At 54.0% G+C, this 18272-nt stretch overlaps 1 protein-coding gene across 1 annotated transcript in view; it reads right to left on the bottom strand.

Moving 5' to 3' along the window:
* The window catches only part of PDE1B (phosphodiesterase 1B), a 111237-nt gene extending 94410 nt beyond the window's left edge, over positions 1-16827 (bottom strand). Inside the window, exons 1-2 of the mRNA XM_067535047.1 lie at positions 16712-16827; positions 16203-16339 (exon numbers count right to left, since the gene is read on the bottom strand). Of these exons, the coding sequence (XP_067391148.1) occupies positions 16203-16327 (125 nt within the window). The 5' untranslated portion in view covers positions 16328-16339; positions 16712-16827. The remainder of the gene's footprint in view (positions 1-16202; positions 16340-16711) is intronic.
* Positions 16828-18272: the final 1445 nt, after the last annotated feature.

Below are 18272 nucleotides of genomic sequence, written 5' to 3'. Positions count from 1 at the left end.
ATGAGGGTGTCTCTACCCAGCCCCTCAGCTCTATCTGCTTCCCAGCCAGCCTTTCCCAGCCCTTCCTTGCGGGTGGAGATGGATCTGCCTCCACAGGACTCTGGACAACAAACGGCTCAGGGAGCTGGTCAGGAGCGAATGCTCGAGTGTATTGTGTCCTTCGCCACTCACCGAGGAGCAGACTGAGGCTCAGCTGACTGCCAGGGTACCCAGGGGAGGGGCGCCTGACGGAACAGACGGCCCTGCTTATTAGCTGCTCTTGCTCGCTCTCCCGAGTTTATTATCTGCTCCCTCCTCCACCTCAAGAGAGTCGCCCCTTTTGTTTTGTGATTTTAAGAGGAGCCCCATGTTTTGAACCCGGCTCTTTGTGCTGCTGACAGCACCTGGCACGACGGGCTACACGTCCAAATTCCTCTCTGGAACAACGCTGTCCTTCAATCTCCTTCCCTGGCCCACAAATGAGGCCCAGTCGCAGCCCAGCGTTCCCTGCAGCCCCTCATCCCAGCAGCCTGGGACTGGCAGACACATGCAGAGGATTTCACCCCGGGGCCAAGGAGAAAATGAGGCTGTTTGCAAGCTTGCCTGAAGCGATTCTCCTCTGGAGGGCAGGGATTTGCAGGAGATAAGCAGCCCCATCTTTCCTCCTTCCCCCCCTAGCCCCACAATACGGCTCAGAGCTGACTGCTAGGCTCCCCTCCCATCTCCAGGAGCCCAGCTCTTTTCCAGCAGCTTGTCACTATTTAATATTTTTGCAGCTCAGGAAGACATGCTGCTCTGCTCCCCTTCCCTCCCCCAGCCCAGTCAGCTCCCCCCGCTCCTACCCCCAACCAAGCCCCTCTGCCTCTCTTCCCATTTATTTCAAGCCTGTTTAAACATCCCTCACGTCTCTTTCCAAGAGTCGGTTTCATTGCTGCTGTTGCGCCAGGACCACACGTCTGCAGGGGTCCACGCAGTAGGTGTTACGGGGAGATAAGCGGGACGTTGTGAGTCAGTCACCACTGGGCCTAATGCTACTTTATGCAGGAATTAATAAATCAGGGAGAAGGCACTGAGAAAAAAATCCCACTGCCTGGTGAAGGAGTTCAGATTAGGGAAAATCAAAAGAATTGAGGTCAGATCCCCAAATCCCCACGGGAAAGGCATCCCACAAGAGGAGAGCTCCTTCGTAGGATGGATTACAAAGGAGCCCCAGCATGGTTGATTTAAATTCTCCCCTCACTGCTTCGCTTCACCTCACCAGCCCAGTAGGTAACTCACTGGAGATGGGGCTTCTCTGGGCTCATTCATCTCCCATCTTGTCCACAGCTCACATGTACCCCTATTTAAATACAGCAGAGCCTGCGCTGCCACAGGCTCGCAGGCTCTGAAAACAAAACAAAGAACGCAAGAGGAATTCAGGAAACGCAAACAATAAGGCTCCAATGGTAACATTAACTCAGCTGCAGCCGACGCGTGCCCCGACCAGCCAGGCATTAGCCACATGTTTAAACCATACCCCAAGAACATAAAATGCTGTGTATCTACAGGATAGCCTGACAAATTCACTTCTGCTCCCGACTGGGTAATTTTAACAGTGCAGATTTTAAAGAGTCTGTGACCGTTTTTGGCAACTAATTTCCATGTTTGTTTTTTAGTTAAAAAGAAATAAGTTACACATGACAGCAAGCATTACTCTGCATTTGTTGCTACCACCACCAAGCAATAGCTCTTCTCCTGTCCAGGGGGACTAGAACCCTCAGCTGTGTTGAAATTCAGGCCTGTCTCATGAAAAACTCTACAGGTGATAAGACACATCAGAAAAACCTTGGTATTTCGGAGGACAGGTTTTTATTATTTTATTCTATTTATAAATCTTTGGATCTGGGTCTGGTTGTTGGGAGGGTTATTATTAATTTAATTCCAATGGCTGAGAAACACTTAGGAGAAAAGAGGTCTTTGTTAAAGATTAAAAACCCACCCTTCCCTTCCTTTACACAGCACGCAAGTTCACAATCCACATCTCTGAGACATCCAACGAGCCCCTAGCAAATCCAGGAGAGACCAGCACCTCGTATTTCTAAAGACAGACAAACAAGCAGAAAACAAACACACATGCACACACGTACTTACGAGCTGCTTCGTGCTGGAGAAACATGACAGGCAAGTTATATATTATCACTACTCATTTGCATTATTGTATCTGCTAGAAGCCCCATTCATGGAGCAGGACCCCCACGGTGCCAGGTGCTGCAGAAATACAGAACAAAGAAATGGCCCTTGCCCCCAAAGAGCTCACATGCATATATAGAAACTGACCTGTCACTTTTCTCCAGCATGAAGCAGCAAATCAGGGGCATATGTTCTATTTTCAACCAACCCCTGCTCTCCCCCTTTGCCAGTCCCTTTAATCAGGCTGGGCATTTGTTAATACAACCGGAGCAGGTGCCTTGGGATTTGACACAGAGACTTCAGGCCCATTCTACTTCCTCCATTGCAGTGACAGTTAGCCAGGAGTGGCAGTCCTGACCCTGCAACGTGCACGCTGTGCGGGTGAGGGAATTCTGCCAACAGGTGCACCCAGCCTGACACGTACTGCAGTCCTGGGGGTGACTCCAGAGTGCAGGCGAGGTCTCCCACGGACTCTGCTGCATTTGTCAGAAGCGTTGCCTTGGTTTATCATCTGTTCCCTCTCCAGCCTCTCAGCAAGGATCGATTGTTACACACGCACCCGTCTCCAAGCAGCGCCCGCTGGAAGGGGAGATCAGGGGGCATCTCCGATGAAGAGGCAGGTGGAATGTGTCCTCTCAGCCCTTCCCTAGCACTCTCAGGCATTTGGATGGTAAAAGCTCAGCTCTGGAGGGGGGAGACTGTCACTCTACAGATGAGGAAGGGACCTGCTCAAAACTCCATCACTGGCCCCTTCAGCTCCCTGTGGGCTCGATGGGAGCCATACCAGAGGCCCATCACTAAATCTGTGGCACAGCCGGGCATGGAACCCCGGAGCCCTGGCTGCCAGTTTCGCACTCCAGCCATGCTGCTCCTGCTCGGAGGGGTATGGCCCTGTGGGGAAGGGTGGGGAGGATTTGTCCCCGGTTTAGCCTCGAGGCAACAGCAGGTGCCCTCTGCCAGAAACGCCAGAGAGATGGTCCTGGCTGCCCTGGACGTGCAGCCCTGAGCACAGAAGCTTGGGACTGAACTGCGGGCGAGGGCCATCTGACCTGCCAGCTCTGCCAAGGCTCCCCCAAGCCAGAGAATCAGCTGGCTGCCCTGGGTTCAGCAGGTGCCATGAGCTCAGTGTGCAGCCAGACAGGTTAACGTGGCAAGGCAGATCCAGCGGTCCAGAGAACAATAGTACTAGGCGGCCAAGCGAGGTGGTGTGGCCAATGGAGACAGCACTGGACTGGGACTCAGGAGACCTGCCTTCAAGTCCGAGCTCTGCCACTAGCCTTCTGGGCGACCTTGGGCAAGTCCCTTCTCCTCCCTGTGCCTCAGTTTCTCCATCCGTGCCAGTGGGCTAACTATTCCCTCCTCCTCTGTAAAGTACATGGAGGCCTAAGGACGGAGAGCCGATGTGGGACCCGTCCAGGTAACAGCTCAGCGTCAGCACAGAACCTGCCACACTCCACCCAGATAGGTGCTGGAGGTCTCATTTCCAGGGGGCTGAGCACCCACTGTTCCCACGGGCCAGCTGGAGCTGAGGGCACTCTGCAAATCGAGCCCTTGGGGTTCAGCCAGACGCAGCGCACCCAGTGCCACGAATGCAGGCCACGGAGTCCCTGGACCCTCCCTCTGGACCAGCGCTAGTCTTGTCACATCAGAGCCCAGTGAGACCTCTGGCTACGATCCCCAGCTCTCCTTTCTCCTCGTTCATCACCAGTTCTAAGCAATGGTACAAAGGACAAGCGAGACGAATGGGATGGGGGCAGCGAGGAAACGGAGACCCCAGTTTCAAAGCTCTGGGAAGCTTTCGCACACGGCTCCGCTCTGCAAACGGCACGATAGTGAAAATGACCTCGGAAGCAGCTCCGGCCCCCCCATGAGCAGGTGTGCTCAGAGAGAAGGGGGGTTTCCAGCTGCCAGCGCTGCAAACCTGGCCTCATTGATGAGAGGCCCCTAGTTCTTTCCCCAGCAGGAACAGCAGCTCCACAGGCCAAATCCCACCTTGGACACCAGTCCAGGCCCATCGCCTTCTGGGGATGGTGCACAAGGAGGAAGAGACTCAGGCTGCTACTCCCAGGGCTGGGCTGCTCTGTTTTCATGAGCACAGGCCGCAGCTCCAACTCTGACGCACTCAGGGCGCCAACCTTTTAGTCAAGCGTAAAGGGACCGGCTTTTCACAGCACAACCTGCGTCAGCCTCCCTGCATCCGCCAGCTCCTCCACAGGACCATTTCTGTCGGCGGCAGACCCAGATCACCAGAAGTGGCATCAGCCCAGCCACCGTCAGTTTCCTGCCAGGGCAACAGGAGCGTGGGGGTCCCACTCCACACGGTCGCTGCTTGAGGTGGGTGCGAATTTTTCAGTCAAACTTTTTTTAAATGAAAATTGTTGATTGGTTGAAACCAAAACTGTTGGCGAAGCCGGGCTGGAACCGACCAACTTCCCACCTCGGAGAAACGGGGAAAGAGTTTTGACATTGTTGAAATGTTTCGTTTTGACATTTTCCAGACAGAGAATCTGAGCTTTCCTGATTCACAGTGACATTTTGATTGGAAATTTAAGCTTATTAGACAAAAAAGGCTGAAATAAAAAAAAAAAAAAAACCACATTGCCATTCACCCAAATGGGAATTATTTTGCGGGTTTTGGTTTGCAAATATTTTCAAGATTTGGAATTTTTGTCCCAGTTTGAGATGAGAAGAAACATTAAACTCTCAAAAACATCCAAGGGGTGGGAAGCCGTTTCCCCTGCCCTATCTCTGGTGATGGCCGAGGGCTGGGTCTGAGATCAGCTGTGGCACAAAGCTACTGAAGAGCCCATCCCACCTGACAGGGGCAAGTTTGCCCCGGTGGGTAACCTGGGATTGGAAAGCCTGCGGAGATGCAGAAGGGCGACTTCATGGGCCAGCAGCCCCGGCCAGAGCGGTCTCTAGCACAGATCTCAGCGAGAACAGCAACCATCCCTCCGATAGCGGGATCGGTTAGATACAAACTCAGCAAGAGAAGAGTTTCAAAATGAGCATCTCAAGACACAGCAACACCCCTCTGCTGCTCTCAGTGCCCATCTCCTCCCCAGACCAGTCAGCAGTGGAGTGACCGGGGCAGGGCAGAGGCCGTGAATCACCTGTCCCAACTCCTCCAAAGGGAGTCTCTGCTAAGACAGGTCAGCCTTCCTGGACATGGGGCTGGACAAGGGAAGCACTCCAGCTGTAGTGGGCAAGGTGGCAGCCCAGATGGCCAGTCCACCGGGCAGCAGACTGCTGGGCACTCAGCGAGCATCATTTAAACAGGATTTAGTGCCCAAACAGCCAGGCAGAGAAGAGGCCCATTGGCCAGCACAGAATCCGCTCCACCCCACCTCCCCACCCGGCAGCCCCCAGCCCACAACATGGTCTGTGCGCCGGTCGGAACACGGCACCGGGAAGGGGTTTAACAGAAGTTGGGAGATACGAGGTCGTTGCCAGGCGAAAGGTGAGGACGCAGTGTGGGTCTGGCACAGACGCGACCGTCCAGCAGATCAGCAAAGCAGCCAAGGGGGTCGGGATGTCTGAGAGCCGGTGAAGGGGTTATGTCGGGCTGACACCCAGAGACAGGCCGGTGGGAATGGAAGATCCCGCACATGTTCCTTCCCATTGCTGGCACGTGAAGCCTCACGCTCACCATGGAGAACTCCTCCCCCGCGGATCAGAACAATGGAGAACTCCCCCTCCTCCAGCTCCCAGTTGAGAACAATGGGAGCTGAGCACGTTTGAAAATCGGGCCCAGCCCCCCGCAGCTTCTTTCCACCTGGGATCTCAAAGCACTTCCCAAAAGGGGCAACGACACGGCCACTCGGAGGATGGGGAGAGAGGTCACACACAGCAAGAGCGGGGCATAGCCACGAAGAAAAGACGCCAGGAGTCCTTGCTTCAGCCATGCCCTGCCTGCCTCCAGGAAAGGAAAGATAAAAGTCCATGGGAACAGACCTCTTGGGCACCCCCATGCAGCCCCCATCTGGGCTGACAGACCGCAGCAGAGCCAGGCCGGCCAAACAGCGCCTTTAGACACTAGCCAGACACGAGCTGGCGGGCTCAGCACCGGAGGAACGGGACGGAGGTCTCCCCAGGACCGAATGGTACTGTCTGGCATCCTCATGGTGGCTGTGATGGGGAGGTGCAAACTCAAACACCTGGGACCCCAGCTCCCATTGGCCAGCCCCATTTCTCTCTGTGCCAGCAAACTCTGCCCGGTGCCCGCAGAGGAGAGAGGCTGGGCCCACGGCCCTTGTGAAAATTCACCCGTTGGGGAGGCACCATTTTAACACGGCCCCTTTTCTGTTCACTGCTCAAGCACCTCCTGCCGGCCGCGATCCAGAGCTCCGCCATGCAGAGCTTTGGGGAAATAAACGTCCAGCAGAAAATACACTAAACTGGTCTCTATTGGTGGTGGTGGTGGTGGTGGTGGTGGTGGGGGTGGGGGAGGTGGGGGGGGGGGTGGGGGGGAGAAAAGCGAGAGAAAAAATGGCCAACTGCAGCGCATCTCCCGGAGCCGTCAGAGTCAGCCATGCAGGAAGGAAGAGGCAGACTCATCAGAGATTGACAGCAAGGACCCAGGGACTTGAGGGCACGAAGGCAGGAGGTGTAGGTACTGGGCAGTGCAGGGGAGAGCCGCATCGCTGCCTCGCTAAACCGGGCACAGGCGTGCTGCTTAATTTACGGAAACGTATTGGGGATGAGGGGCCAACAACACGACGTCCAGCAATATCCCCTGGATGTGGCTTATAGGATACAGAGAGCCCCCAACCCACCACCCCCATCCGACCTGTACTTAACCCTTTGCAGCACATGGAGTCTGCAGGCAAATGTTTGCAAGTGATGCAGAGACAGTAGCAATAAACAGCTGGCATCCCCTCCCCCTCCTCCCCAGTTCTGTCAACAGGATCTCCGCAGGGCGACCCCACAGACACCAACGAGGTGGGTGCCAGTAGAAGAACCTGCACAGACAAACCGAAGACTCATCCCCTCCAGACACTCTCCCCTCCCCAGAGAAAGTCAGCACAGTTTTCTAGCTTCAAAACACGCCAGAGATTTCTTCCCACCCCCGAGCTCCAGGCATTTAAACCCCGCTGTACGGCTGCTCCTGCACCAGCCTCTGCTTTGTAGTTAGTGTTAGATTAGTAGGCGGGAAATGCTGAAACACAATCAGAAATTCTCCTCTCGTTTCAAAGGCAAATGCAGATCACAAGCACGTAAATTCATGCAAAGATTAAAAGGGAAAAATAATTCGCCTCCCAGCCGCCTGCGTTTTTACTCAGTTAACTTCAATTTCTCTCCTTAAAAAAATATATGTATATATAGCTGGCGAATGCTATTTTATACTTAAATTCAGTAAGAGGCTGAAGCCACGGCTAGAGGGTGCCGTGAAAGCTTCGCTCACACAGCTCTGCCAGTGCCCATCAATCCCAACCCACAGTCCCCCCACCCTACTATCCCAGCCCTGGGCGTCCCAAACACCACAACACACTGCCCTCTTTGCTCTCAACCCTTCTACTGTCTCAGCCCTGGGCTTCCCACACCTGCCAGTGCCCCTCAACCTCCACCCACAGCCCCTACTACCCCAGCCCTGGGCTCTCCACCCACCCCCCCACACACACACACACAACTCTGCTATGCTGACCTACAGCCTCCAATCCTGGTCTCTTCTAAGCAGTCAGCACTGGTTGGATTTTAGTTAACTCTCCAACTCACGACCAGAGCTTTTAACTGGACTTCACTGATATCCAGCCCCTTCCCCAGCTCCTTTCATTTCACTTGTTAATTGAGGGCAGGCCAGCACATCCCTGTCCCCCCACTCCACATCTTCTTGCCTGCTTGATTGTGAAATGAAAACTCATTCACAACTATTCACACAGAACGCTTGGTTAATCTGGAGCAAAGGCTGCAGGCTCAGTCATGCCTTGTGCCCTTAACCGGATTTCCTCCATGCGGGATGGGGCCGTGGGACTCCCCTTTCTGCCAGGACAGAATGAGGTGGCTTTGGTCAATAATAAGAGCTTGGAAGAGATATTAACAGCAGTTGTCAGAAGAGGAGTTTTGAACTCATGGTCTGCTGGCTCCCAGCCCAGTGCACCTTCTCCTAGGCAACAGGGTATTTTGTGGGGGCAGGCTTCAGTCTGTCTCTCCTCGCACATGGCTCTGCAGCACCACACCCGAAGTCCAATCACTGCCGAATTATTGGGGGGTGGTTTGGAGCCGGCTCTAGGGCTCGGCGGGGGCAAGCCCAGTAGCAGAAGCTGCAAGTGGAACTGCCCAGAACTCTACCACCTCCATCCCCGCGGTGCACGGCGAGAGCTAAGAACATTTAACACAGGCCTGGGGGGCGTGAGACGAAATCTCAAACTGCTCGACCAAATGACCATCACAGACTGACTCCACCCCGGGGTCTGAACTAGCACAGCACTCGCCAGGTTTGTCCGACTGGGTCCGTGAATTTTACAGAGCTTCACAATTACCGTTTGCATAAAAACCCTGCTGCAGCCTTAACGGCGAGGCAGCTTCTCGCCCCCCCTTGAGCTTTTAATACAAACCCAGAACCATTGACTCAGGACAGAGACACTCAGACTGTGGCTCGCGAGCCACAAGGGGCTCTTTAATGTGTCTCTGCAGCTCTTTGCAGCACCTGATATTATTAAACCTGTGCCATTTAATTATTCACCAATCAGGATGCTTCTACCACGTTATTAACCAATGAAGGTATCAACCAGCACTAAGCTATTCACTTATTTGCTGGGGGACTGAGCTCTCTATAGACAATATAGATAGCACTGTAGTAAATGAAAATGAATTCACATCACCGCAGCTCTTTGGGGTAATGTTGATCACTCATTTGGCTCCTGAACCACGAACCACCAAGATTGAGGGTTCACCGATTTCGGATATTCACCAATGCTGCCACCTAGAGGCTGCTATTTGTATTATATTACCGTGATAGACAGGACTCTGCAAGCAAAGTAATTCTGTCCTTCTTGTCCAGCGCCCTTTAAAGAACCTCCAGGTCAAAGCATGGGGGGAAGGGACCAGCCATTACCCAACCCAGCTGAGTGGAGTTCTGTATGATCCTATAGCTCTTGGGGGCAGGGACCAGCCCTTATTTTGCATCCTACAGTCATGGAGCGAGACAGATGTTTATTAATAAGCCTCTGGCCTGATTCACCAAAGAGCCGTGCACCTGCAGCTCCTGCCGGCCTCAGAAGCGCTGCAGCACCCCTGGAAATCAACTATCTAACACAGCAGGGTCAGGAGCACCAACTGCCCACCAGCTCCCATCGAGAGCACTGGGGAATCAATCCTGCCCCTGGCTGAGCTCTTTGGAAAATCTGGCCTTTAGTCCATGGGGGAAAGAACCCACCAGCAGGGAATTTAGAGAGCAGTTAATCCAGAGCGAACAGAGGCCTCGTCTACATTATACTCTGCCCCAATGGCAGCTCCAGTGGGAGTCAGTGGCAGCGACAGGCCTGAGACAGCAGTTGCAAGGCACTGGGTTGCACTTGCCTGGCTGTTCCCCATGGATGGCCGGTCCCTTGGCAGATGGGTGTGGTTAAGTCTCCAATTTATCACGCTGATGTGCAGCAGAGCAGCCACCAGCCTGATCCACACCTGCTGGATGCAGGGAGACCGGGCCGTGATACTAGATTGGAGTCTGGAAGCTACAGGGTGCATGGGTAGGTGTCCAGCAGGGACCCAATATCCTAACCACAGCAGAGTCCTGCCTCTGCTCTACCACCAGCGAGGCCCCAGCCCTTGTATCACTTTAACAGCAGGAGCAGAGAGTGTGTTGGTCTTTTGTCCGGGCTGATTACAGCAGCACAGAACCTCTGTTTTACAGCAGGGCGGGACATCTCGGCCCACCAGGGACTAAAGATGCCGTTACGTTTGCCAATACACTAATTAAAAGAACAAAAATCATTGCACAGCTTTCCAAGCCTCCTACCCCGCTCACGCCTTACCCGGGCACCGTGATGCCTGCGCCACCAGCCACGCCGCCTGCTGGGAGGCTCAGCACAACGGCAGCTCCCCCACCAGAGGCATCAGCACCATGCACATCAGTGGCCTTGGCTTGATGCCAATGGGGTCTGCTGTCAGGCACTTTGATGGGGATGGAAAGACAAGCAAAGCACTTTGTTAGGTGATGTTCGGCAGAGCCGGCGGGCTGGGTGCCTGTTACCTGTTGGGAATGATAGGGTTAAAATCTCAACTGTTGGGGGAGCAGATGGTATATAGACCCACAGCTCACCTGCCCCCAATGGATTGCCCTCTCCCTCTAAATGCACGTCTCTACTGGCTAAGCCAACTCCACATGCTGTCTTAAGCCCTTTTGCATTTTGATTAATATGCCATAGGAAATTCACAGCTTCATCACATTTCACAGTTCGTCCCTGTGCTGCAAACCGCAGCTCTGTGAAACCTGACAGCCGCAGGGACGAAGCTCAAACCCTCCTGCTCCTGGAGCCCACACCCCGGCCACCTGAGCTAAAGGAGACTCTCTATTAGCTATGGCAGTATGGGGCCTTTGACACACAGCTCCAATTCCATTTGCTAAGGGGCAGCAGAGCACACACACACTCTCACCCCACAGGTTCCTTACAACTGAATCTCAGTAACCAATGTCAGCTGAGATGTTGTAGCTAAATCGCCAGCACTTCCCTTTAGAGTTGTAGGGCATGTCCCAGTGCAGCTGCTAACCAGGGGCTGAGTGAGACCAGGAAGAGAGTCATCAATGTTAAAGTCAGAAGCAATGACTGCGACCAGCCTGCTATGGGGCTGTAGGCAGGAATCATGGGCTGAGATTCTCTGGAAGTCAGACTAGATGATCAGAATGGTCCCTTCTGGCCTTAAAAATCTATTAATCTGGCCTGACCTGCCGCATAACACAAGCCATAAGATTTCCCCCAGTAATTCCTGCTTGGAGACAAAGAACGTCTAGCTGAGCCAGGGCAGAGCTTTAAGAAAAAGACTCCAGGTGATGGAGAATCTGCCATGTCCCTTGGTAAATCGTTCCACTAGTTAATTCCCCTCCCAGTGAATAAATTGCACCTGTTTCCAGCTCTCGGATTGGCTCCCTTTCTAGCCAGATGGGATTTACCCCAACACGTTGTTTGTTGCTTTCATTTAAATTGGTCTGATCCTGGAAAAAGCTCAACTCCCCACAGCTGCAACCTGAGAAGCATTCCCACGTCACCCTCCAGCAACCGGAGCGGGATCTTCCTGCGCCACTCCTGTGCGAACGCAGATCCAGCTACACGGACAAGCACCCTGTTCTCAGCAACACTGTGCACCCCAGGACTCTGACCTATTGCAACATCTCTCCTCCACAGGGCAGGAGCACTCAGCAGGCCGCCTGCCATGCCTCGCTCTGCGCACACCCACACCAACTAGATCAGTTGTAGTTCCAGCTGGAACAGCTCCCTTCCAGCCCCCGCTGCCCCACAGAGAAGCAGCCCGGAGCTGTGGGACTGCAGAGCTCAGGACAGCAACTCCTGCCTGGCCAGAGACTCAGTGCAGGGAATCAGGAACACGGGAAGCATCCTTCCCTGGACTGAGAAGCTGCCCTCGGGACTCCTGGAGCAGCCTCGATGGTCCCTGGCATGGCGCTACCTACGCTGTTCATGCTCTTTTCTGTCTTGGCTCCACATGCAGAACAACAAGCCATACGGGAAGCGAGGGAAGAAAATTAGGGGGATGCATCTGTGCTGGAATGCTTTGAACCCCCCATGTAAGGAGTAGCTGAATCTGCCCAGACCTGGGCCCCGCTAACCAGCCTCTTGAGCCGTCAGCTCACCGGGGAACCCGCAGTGCCCCTGACAGCATGGTTGTGTTTCCCTAAACAGCCTGTGGCTTGGATACAAAATTCTCCCTCTCCTACTTAAGCCCCCCTCCCCCACCCCCCATCAGGTTTCAGCCCTGCTGCTAGCTGGGTGGAGAGACCCCGGACCTGAGCAACACAACTAGGAATGCTAGAATAAATCTCCCACTCTCTGTTCACCCGAGAGCTGTGGTGCTCCGAGCACTGGCCGGGGGTGGGTGGCTCATCCCAGCAGAAGGGACAGGGAGATGACAGCCCAAGCCCACCTTGAAGGAGACACCCGACTGGACAGAAGGAACAGCCTAGATTTAGCCCCAAAAGAAGATGGAGGGAACGGAAACAGAGAAGAACCAAAGGTGAGAGGTATTTAAACACCAGCCATGGGTGTGAGCCTGGCCCTTGTGCCCCAGAGGGCAAAGTCACTTTTACTTAGTCCTTAGATTTAACCCTCTTGCACCCAAATTAAATGTGGCCAATATGGATTTTACCAAACTTTCAGAACCACAAAACTGTTCTCCTCTGGGGCCGAGAAGCAACAGAACAAAACAGCCTCAAGGGGATTCTTTTTTTCCAGCAGTTCATCAGCGCCTGAGAAACAGGGGCTTAGACGGGCACCGTGCCTCTTCCGCCGGGCACTCCCGAGCAACCGAGCAGCCAAACCCGTTGTGGGAGCTGGCCAGGCGAACCGGAGTCCTGCTCCAAACAGACACGGCCCCGTTACTAAATAATAATGTCACCTGCAGGAGCCCATCGGTCCCCAGCACAAGAAGAGAAACTTGTTGCCTCCAGTTAATTTTTTACTTCATCCAAATCCAAACTCAAGGGACTCTGAACCCTGGTGATTTGCAGCTAAAGGAAGTGTTCCATGAACCCTGAAACATGGAACCTACTCGCCAGGGGACCTGGCACCACAATGAAACAGCAACACCCACACCTACATCACTGTGGGGTGGAAGTAAGGGCCAACTTTGTTTCTCACCAGGCCCTGCACTCTGAATAATACAGGAGGAGGAGGAGGGAATTTTTCACAGCCCCTGGCTAGTAAACTTAATGTCAAGACTAGCAGGTATATAGGAAATTTTTCACACCCTGATTAAACATGCCCCCCCACACACACACACACAAACCCACACACACACAGGCTGGCTTTAAGAAGTGGGTGCATTGTAGGAGAGGAGGATGAGGTTAAGTGGAGCCCCAGAAACTCTGGGGGAGCACATGCAAGCTCATCAGCTCAGCTCTGTGCTCCCCCAGTGGCCCAGCTGGGCTGGCTGGAGCAGAGAAGGGGCCACATCCCTGCCCTAACCCTGGCACTTTAGGGGTGGCCAAGGTGCACTGAGCTTGTGGTTGGCCACTGAACAGAAAAAAAGAAAAATCCACAGCCGCAGCACAGCTCCGTGAGATGCTGTATCAATAGCGGAGCAGCCTAACCATGGGCAAAGGTCCAAAATATTCCCTTCAAAGGGATCTCCAGCAGGAGACAAAAGTGACTGAAGTGAAACTGACTAGGACGGGGTAATCCATTATTTTTTGTCAAGGACCAAATTTCTTGGTCATGGTATAATATAACAATAATAATAATAGAAAGTAAATAAAAAGATTTCGGGGTCCATTCAAAAATGTCTAGTGGTCTGTATTTGGCACACATCCATCTACTGACTATCCCTGGACTAGGAGACGTGTCTCTCGGACACGATCTATACGGCCTCTCCAGACCCAATGGTACCTTCTCCTCATATTAAGTATCACAGTGAGAGAACACCACAGCCCCTCGGAGGATTACAGGCCGGTGTTATAATTACTGATACCCTCTCTGGAGGCTGCCTTTCTTGCATTAAAGTGACGTGTGCCAAAGCAAAGGCAAACTCCTTCTGGCAAGTTGTTCATTAGGAAACATTAACCCCAGACAGGGCTCTTGCGACAATGAAATGCTGACAGTGAAACTAGTTTAAGACCTTATCATGAGTAGCAATCAGCCACAGTGCAGGCAGGTTGAATTATTTACTTTCACTTAAAGGTGACAGTGCTAAGGGACTTGCTATAGGAGTTCTGCAGAAGCATCAGGTGCCCTTGCTGTACCTCTAATAAAGGTCTCCTGAATTTCTTAACTAGATCTACTCATTACAAATAACAATTGTTACAATTACTGGCCAAGACCCTGTACTCCGACCCATGCATGCAGACCTGGGCAGATTCTAACCGGACTCCATATGGGAGAGTGTAAGGACTGGAGCTCGGACTGATCTGACACCAGGGTCTGTGCCCCTTGTTTGACCAGCAAACCATTCAGGCCCCTCTTCTGATTTCCCAGGCGCGTGCAAGTTATCAGGAAATAGCCACCAAACATTCGGACAAATAATTATCAGGCTACAATTTATTCACGGCGCATCACCTACATCACATGGTGTTATTTCTCTTCCCCAATTGGACGACAAGCATTCTAAACCTAAAACACAGACACAATTGGGCCTTTTTGGGACGTGTCTTCAGAACAGTAAACGCTGGGGCTAAAGCTCCAGGATCCGTGACCAGTTTCTGTGCAGCCCTCATTGTTACCCAGACACTCACAAGTAAGAAATACAAACCAAACCAAGAACCGCACCTGCCTGAACCCTGCACTTCTGCCTGTGAAAATAGCTACATACCCCGTTCCCACCGCCTCTATTTCACTAGCTTCCTCCATAGCTATTGAAACAGTCCTTTAATGTGGTGGACCTGAGCCACCATCACATAGAAAGAGGCTCAAAGATGCCTTAAAAGATACCCTGGCCACGTCACCATTTGAAACAGCTCCATCCTGTGACACTCAGTGCCCGTGACGGGCTCGACAACCTCTCAAGGTCCTTCCAAGGCCCTACATGTCCAAGATTCTGTGATTTCAGAAGTGACATAATGACAAACAACTATTATTTTTGCTCCTGTGGAGTGTAAACAGGGTGCCTAATGGGGACGTGTGGGATGCAGCTAATCACTCCAGATCATAGACCATGATGAACACCACGCACCAGGCTCAGCGTCTTCATCTCGCTCCTATCAATACATTCTGCATCCAGGGAGATTTCAGAGTTTTTCTACTACTGACAGTGTCCCCTGGTCTCCGCTGGGAAGAGGCGACCACTCTCCATGGGAAATTCCTGCTTTACCCTGTACTTTTCTAACCTTACTGTTTATTCGCCCTTTCAAAACCACTTATTTTTTACCCTGAATTTCATTGTTTTTCATGCATTTAAAATATAAAAAAAAAACCCACCCCCACACACGAGCTCAGCCCGTGCAAACGTATGGGTACCCAAACGTATGGGTACTCTCTCAGGTGTACGGCTGGGCCTAGGACAGAGCTATTGCATCGCTTATTAAGTTCTTACAGGTGTTAGACTCTCATCTAGGTGCTAATATGCTCTGTGCTCATTAAGGATACAAGATTACCTCTTGCTTTGCATGCCCAGGGCAGAATGCTTACCGCATAAAGCAAAGATGATGTATTTGCTCAACTGTTTAAAGGCAATAATACCTGACACCTGAACTTCAAACACACCCAGCTGCTCCCAAGCAGAACCGGGCTCAGCAGACTGCTCAAAACCCTCTAAACCCAGCCGCACAAGCCAGCACCAGGATGTTCAGCAAGTGCTATTAATTGCACAGGAGCTGCATAGTCATTAAGCTCTCAATCTCGGGCCTCGCATCAGATGACAAGAGGGAACTCAATGCACTGGTTCAATATCCTGGGCAAAGCACATGGGCTTGCTGAGCCCCTAGCCATCGCCCGTGCCCCCTCCCCACACACATACATATCTCAGTTTATCACAGCCTTCCCCCCACCATACAACCCCACGTTTACAGATGTCCTTAAACTAGGGAATGAGACAAACCGTCCCCGCAAAAATTGTTCTCGGCAAAGATCCATACACAACCCACCTCCAATATAAACTGTCATGTCAGGACCAGGGCAGAGATTCCCTCCGAGGGCTGGGGACCAGCTGCCCATGGTGAGGGGAGGGAAACGGGGGCCATGGAGACACGGGGGGACAGCGGGAGCAGGATACATGGGGGGAAATGGGGTAGGAGTCCCTAGGGCGCAGAGGGGCCAGGGAAGGAGAAAGAGGAGGGGGTGCAGAGGATGATAGGAGGAGGGTGAGTGGGACCCCCAGGAGAGGGAAGGGGTCCCTGGGGCGCAGGACGCAGCGGGGTTCAGAGGTCCCTGCTCTGCCCGGCCGGGGTTACTCACAGCGCCCGGAGCTTGACCCACATCTTCTTGCTGGGGGCGGACTTGAGCTCCAGCGGCGACGGGCAGCCCTCGGGGGACTCCAGCAGGTCTCGGTCCAGCTGCGGGGGGCTCCGCGGGGCGTCCATCTCCTGCTCCTCCTGCAGCGCAGGGGAGAGAGACCGTGAGAGCCCGCGGGCAGCTGCCACCCCCCCGCCCGGCTCCCCCCGCGCCCGCTGCCGCCGGCCCCTGCTCCCCGCGGCGAGGTACCCGAGTCGGCGGCGCGTCCTGAGCTCAGCCCTGGCCGCCCTGCGCCGCCGCCGTGCCAGCTGCCTGCGCAGAGCCCGCGACGGGAGCGGAGCAGCCCGGCGCCACCGGTCCCAGATAATGGCCTCCCTCCGGAGCGCCTGGGCGAGCCGAGCCGAGCCGAGCCGAGCCCACCCCCTCCTGCCAGGGGCTCCCCGCCCCAATCCAGGCAGCGCAGGCGCCTCCCCCGCCAGCACCCGCCTGCTCCCGCCTGCTCAGCCTCTTACGCCGCCGGGGGGGCGCTGGCCGGGCCCGGGCTGGACAGCCCCGGCCCCGGCCCCGGCCCGGCCCCACGAACGCACGCTCCGGCTGCGCTTCCTCTCCAGGCGCCGCTCGGCCAGGGACCGCAGGCGCCCGGCGTTTGGAGATGAAGCTAAAATGGCATCCGGTGGGTGCCCGTGCCCCGGGCTCCTGTGTACTGGACCCCAGCCGGGCGGGGGGGGCAGGAAAAGCCCCTTTAAACCCCAGCAGGCTGCATTATTACCCAGGCGATCCAGCTGCCTGGCCAGCGCTGGCAGGATCCCGGTGCTGGGGTCCCCCGGCCCCGCCCCGACTTTCCCGGGTAGCCGGATTCCGAGAGGAAATTGTTGATGCTGCAACTTTAAAGGAGTGGGGGGCCCCGCAGCGGCTGGTGCAGAGCCGGGGGCGGCGGCTGCGGGCTCACACGCTTCCCGTCCTCCTCGGATCGGGACCGTCAGCGCCTCTGCTCCGCGCAGCCAGGGCAGGTGCGCTCTGGAGAGCTGGGGCAGCCCACACATGCAATGAGTGCAGAGGCCTCAGCCTGTTTGCTAGGAGGAGCTGAACCGGACACAGATCTGGGACTGCAGAGGACTCCCAACCCAAGCCCCCCACCGGCTCCCACTCCAGCTGTTAGCCTCAGTTCAAGGCTGAGGTGCCTGTCTTCACTGCTGTCTTAACCTGAGTTGAGACCACACCTCTTTGGCAGTGTAGACACAGCCTGCAAGAGACATCTCAAATGGGCCTCTTACCTCTCCCCCAATGGACTCAGTTCTCCAGGAGGGGATCTGTGGGGGCATTTGCATGAGTCCAAGAAGACACCGAGCCCCTTCCAGGCCAGGTCAGGTTGCTCTGAAATAATAGGGTAGGAAGGCAGAAGATCCCTTTCCCCCAGAACATGCAGCAGAACATCCCCTGGCTTTTGTTCAGCCAGTGGAAGATGGGAAGGGCTAGAGGCTGGAAAAGCTCCTCCATAGAAAGAGAGAGTGGGAAGAAGGGGTCTGTTTAGTTTAGAGAGGGGGCAAAGAAGACAGCAAATGACTGGGGTCCAAACTAAGAAGTGGTTAAGAAGAGGAATCGGACTCTGCTTTTTACCCATCTTCAGGAGGACAAGAGGGGCTTGGGTGAAGTGGAAAGGCAGGAAACTTACACCCAGCAAAAGGATAAATCCTCTTTATCGAAACAGACAAGTAGCCTGTGGAACTCACTGCCACAGGCGACACTGAGGCCACGAGCTTAGCAGGGTTCAGGACCAGGTTGGTCATTTATATGGATAATCAAATCTGCACCTACAATGGCTAGGGTGATTTAAACTAGTGGTTCACACACTTCGTACTTTGTGCAGACCGACCTGTGACCCTAAGGCCCCCTCAGTGCCAGCTGACAGGGGGGTTGCAAAGACTATCCTGATTCAGGTATGTACAGTCTGGATCGCCAAAGAATAGCAGGTGAGGCCTTACATAAAAGCTAGGGTCACATTGGTCATTAGTATTGCTGTGAAATGTATGTACAGATGCTATGGAAGGAGTTATACGTGCTAAAAATGGGGCC

This window comes from Emydura macquarii, unplaced genomic scaffold (assembly GCF_026122565.2).
Source record: "Emydura macquarii macquarii isolate MOO-44397 ecotype Brisbane River unplaced genomic scaffold, CSIRO-AGI_Emac_v2 contig_3472, whole genome shotgun sequence".
NCBI classification, from domain to species: domain Eukaryota; kingdom Metazoa; phylum Chordata; order Testudines; family Chelidae; genus Emydura; species Emydura macquarii.
The sequence above is the reverse complement of the archived record's forward strand: the minus strand, read 5'-3'. Positions and strand labels throughout refer to the sequence as shown.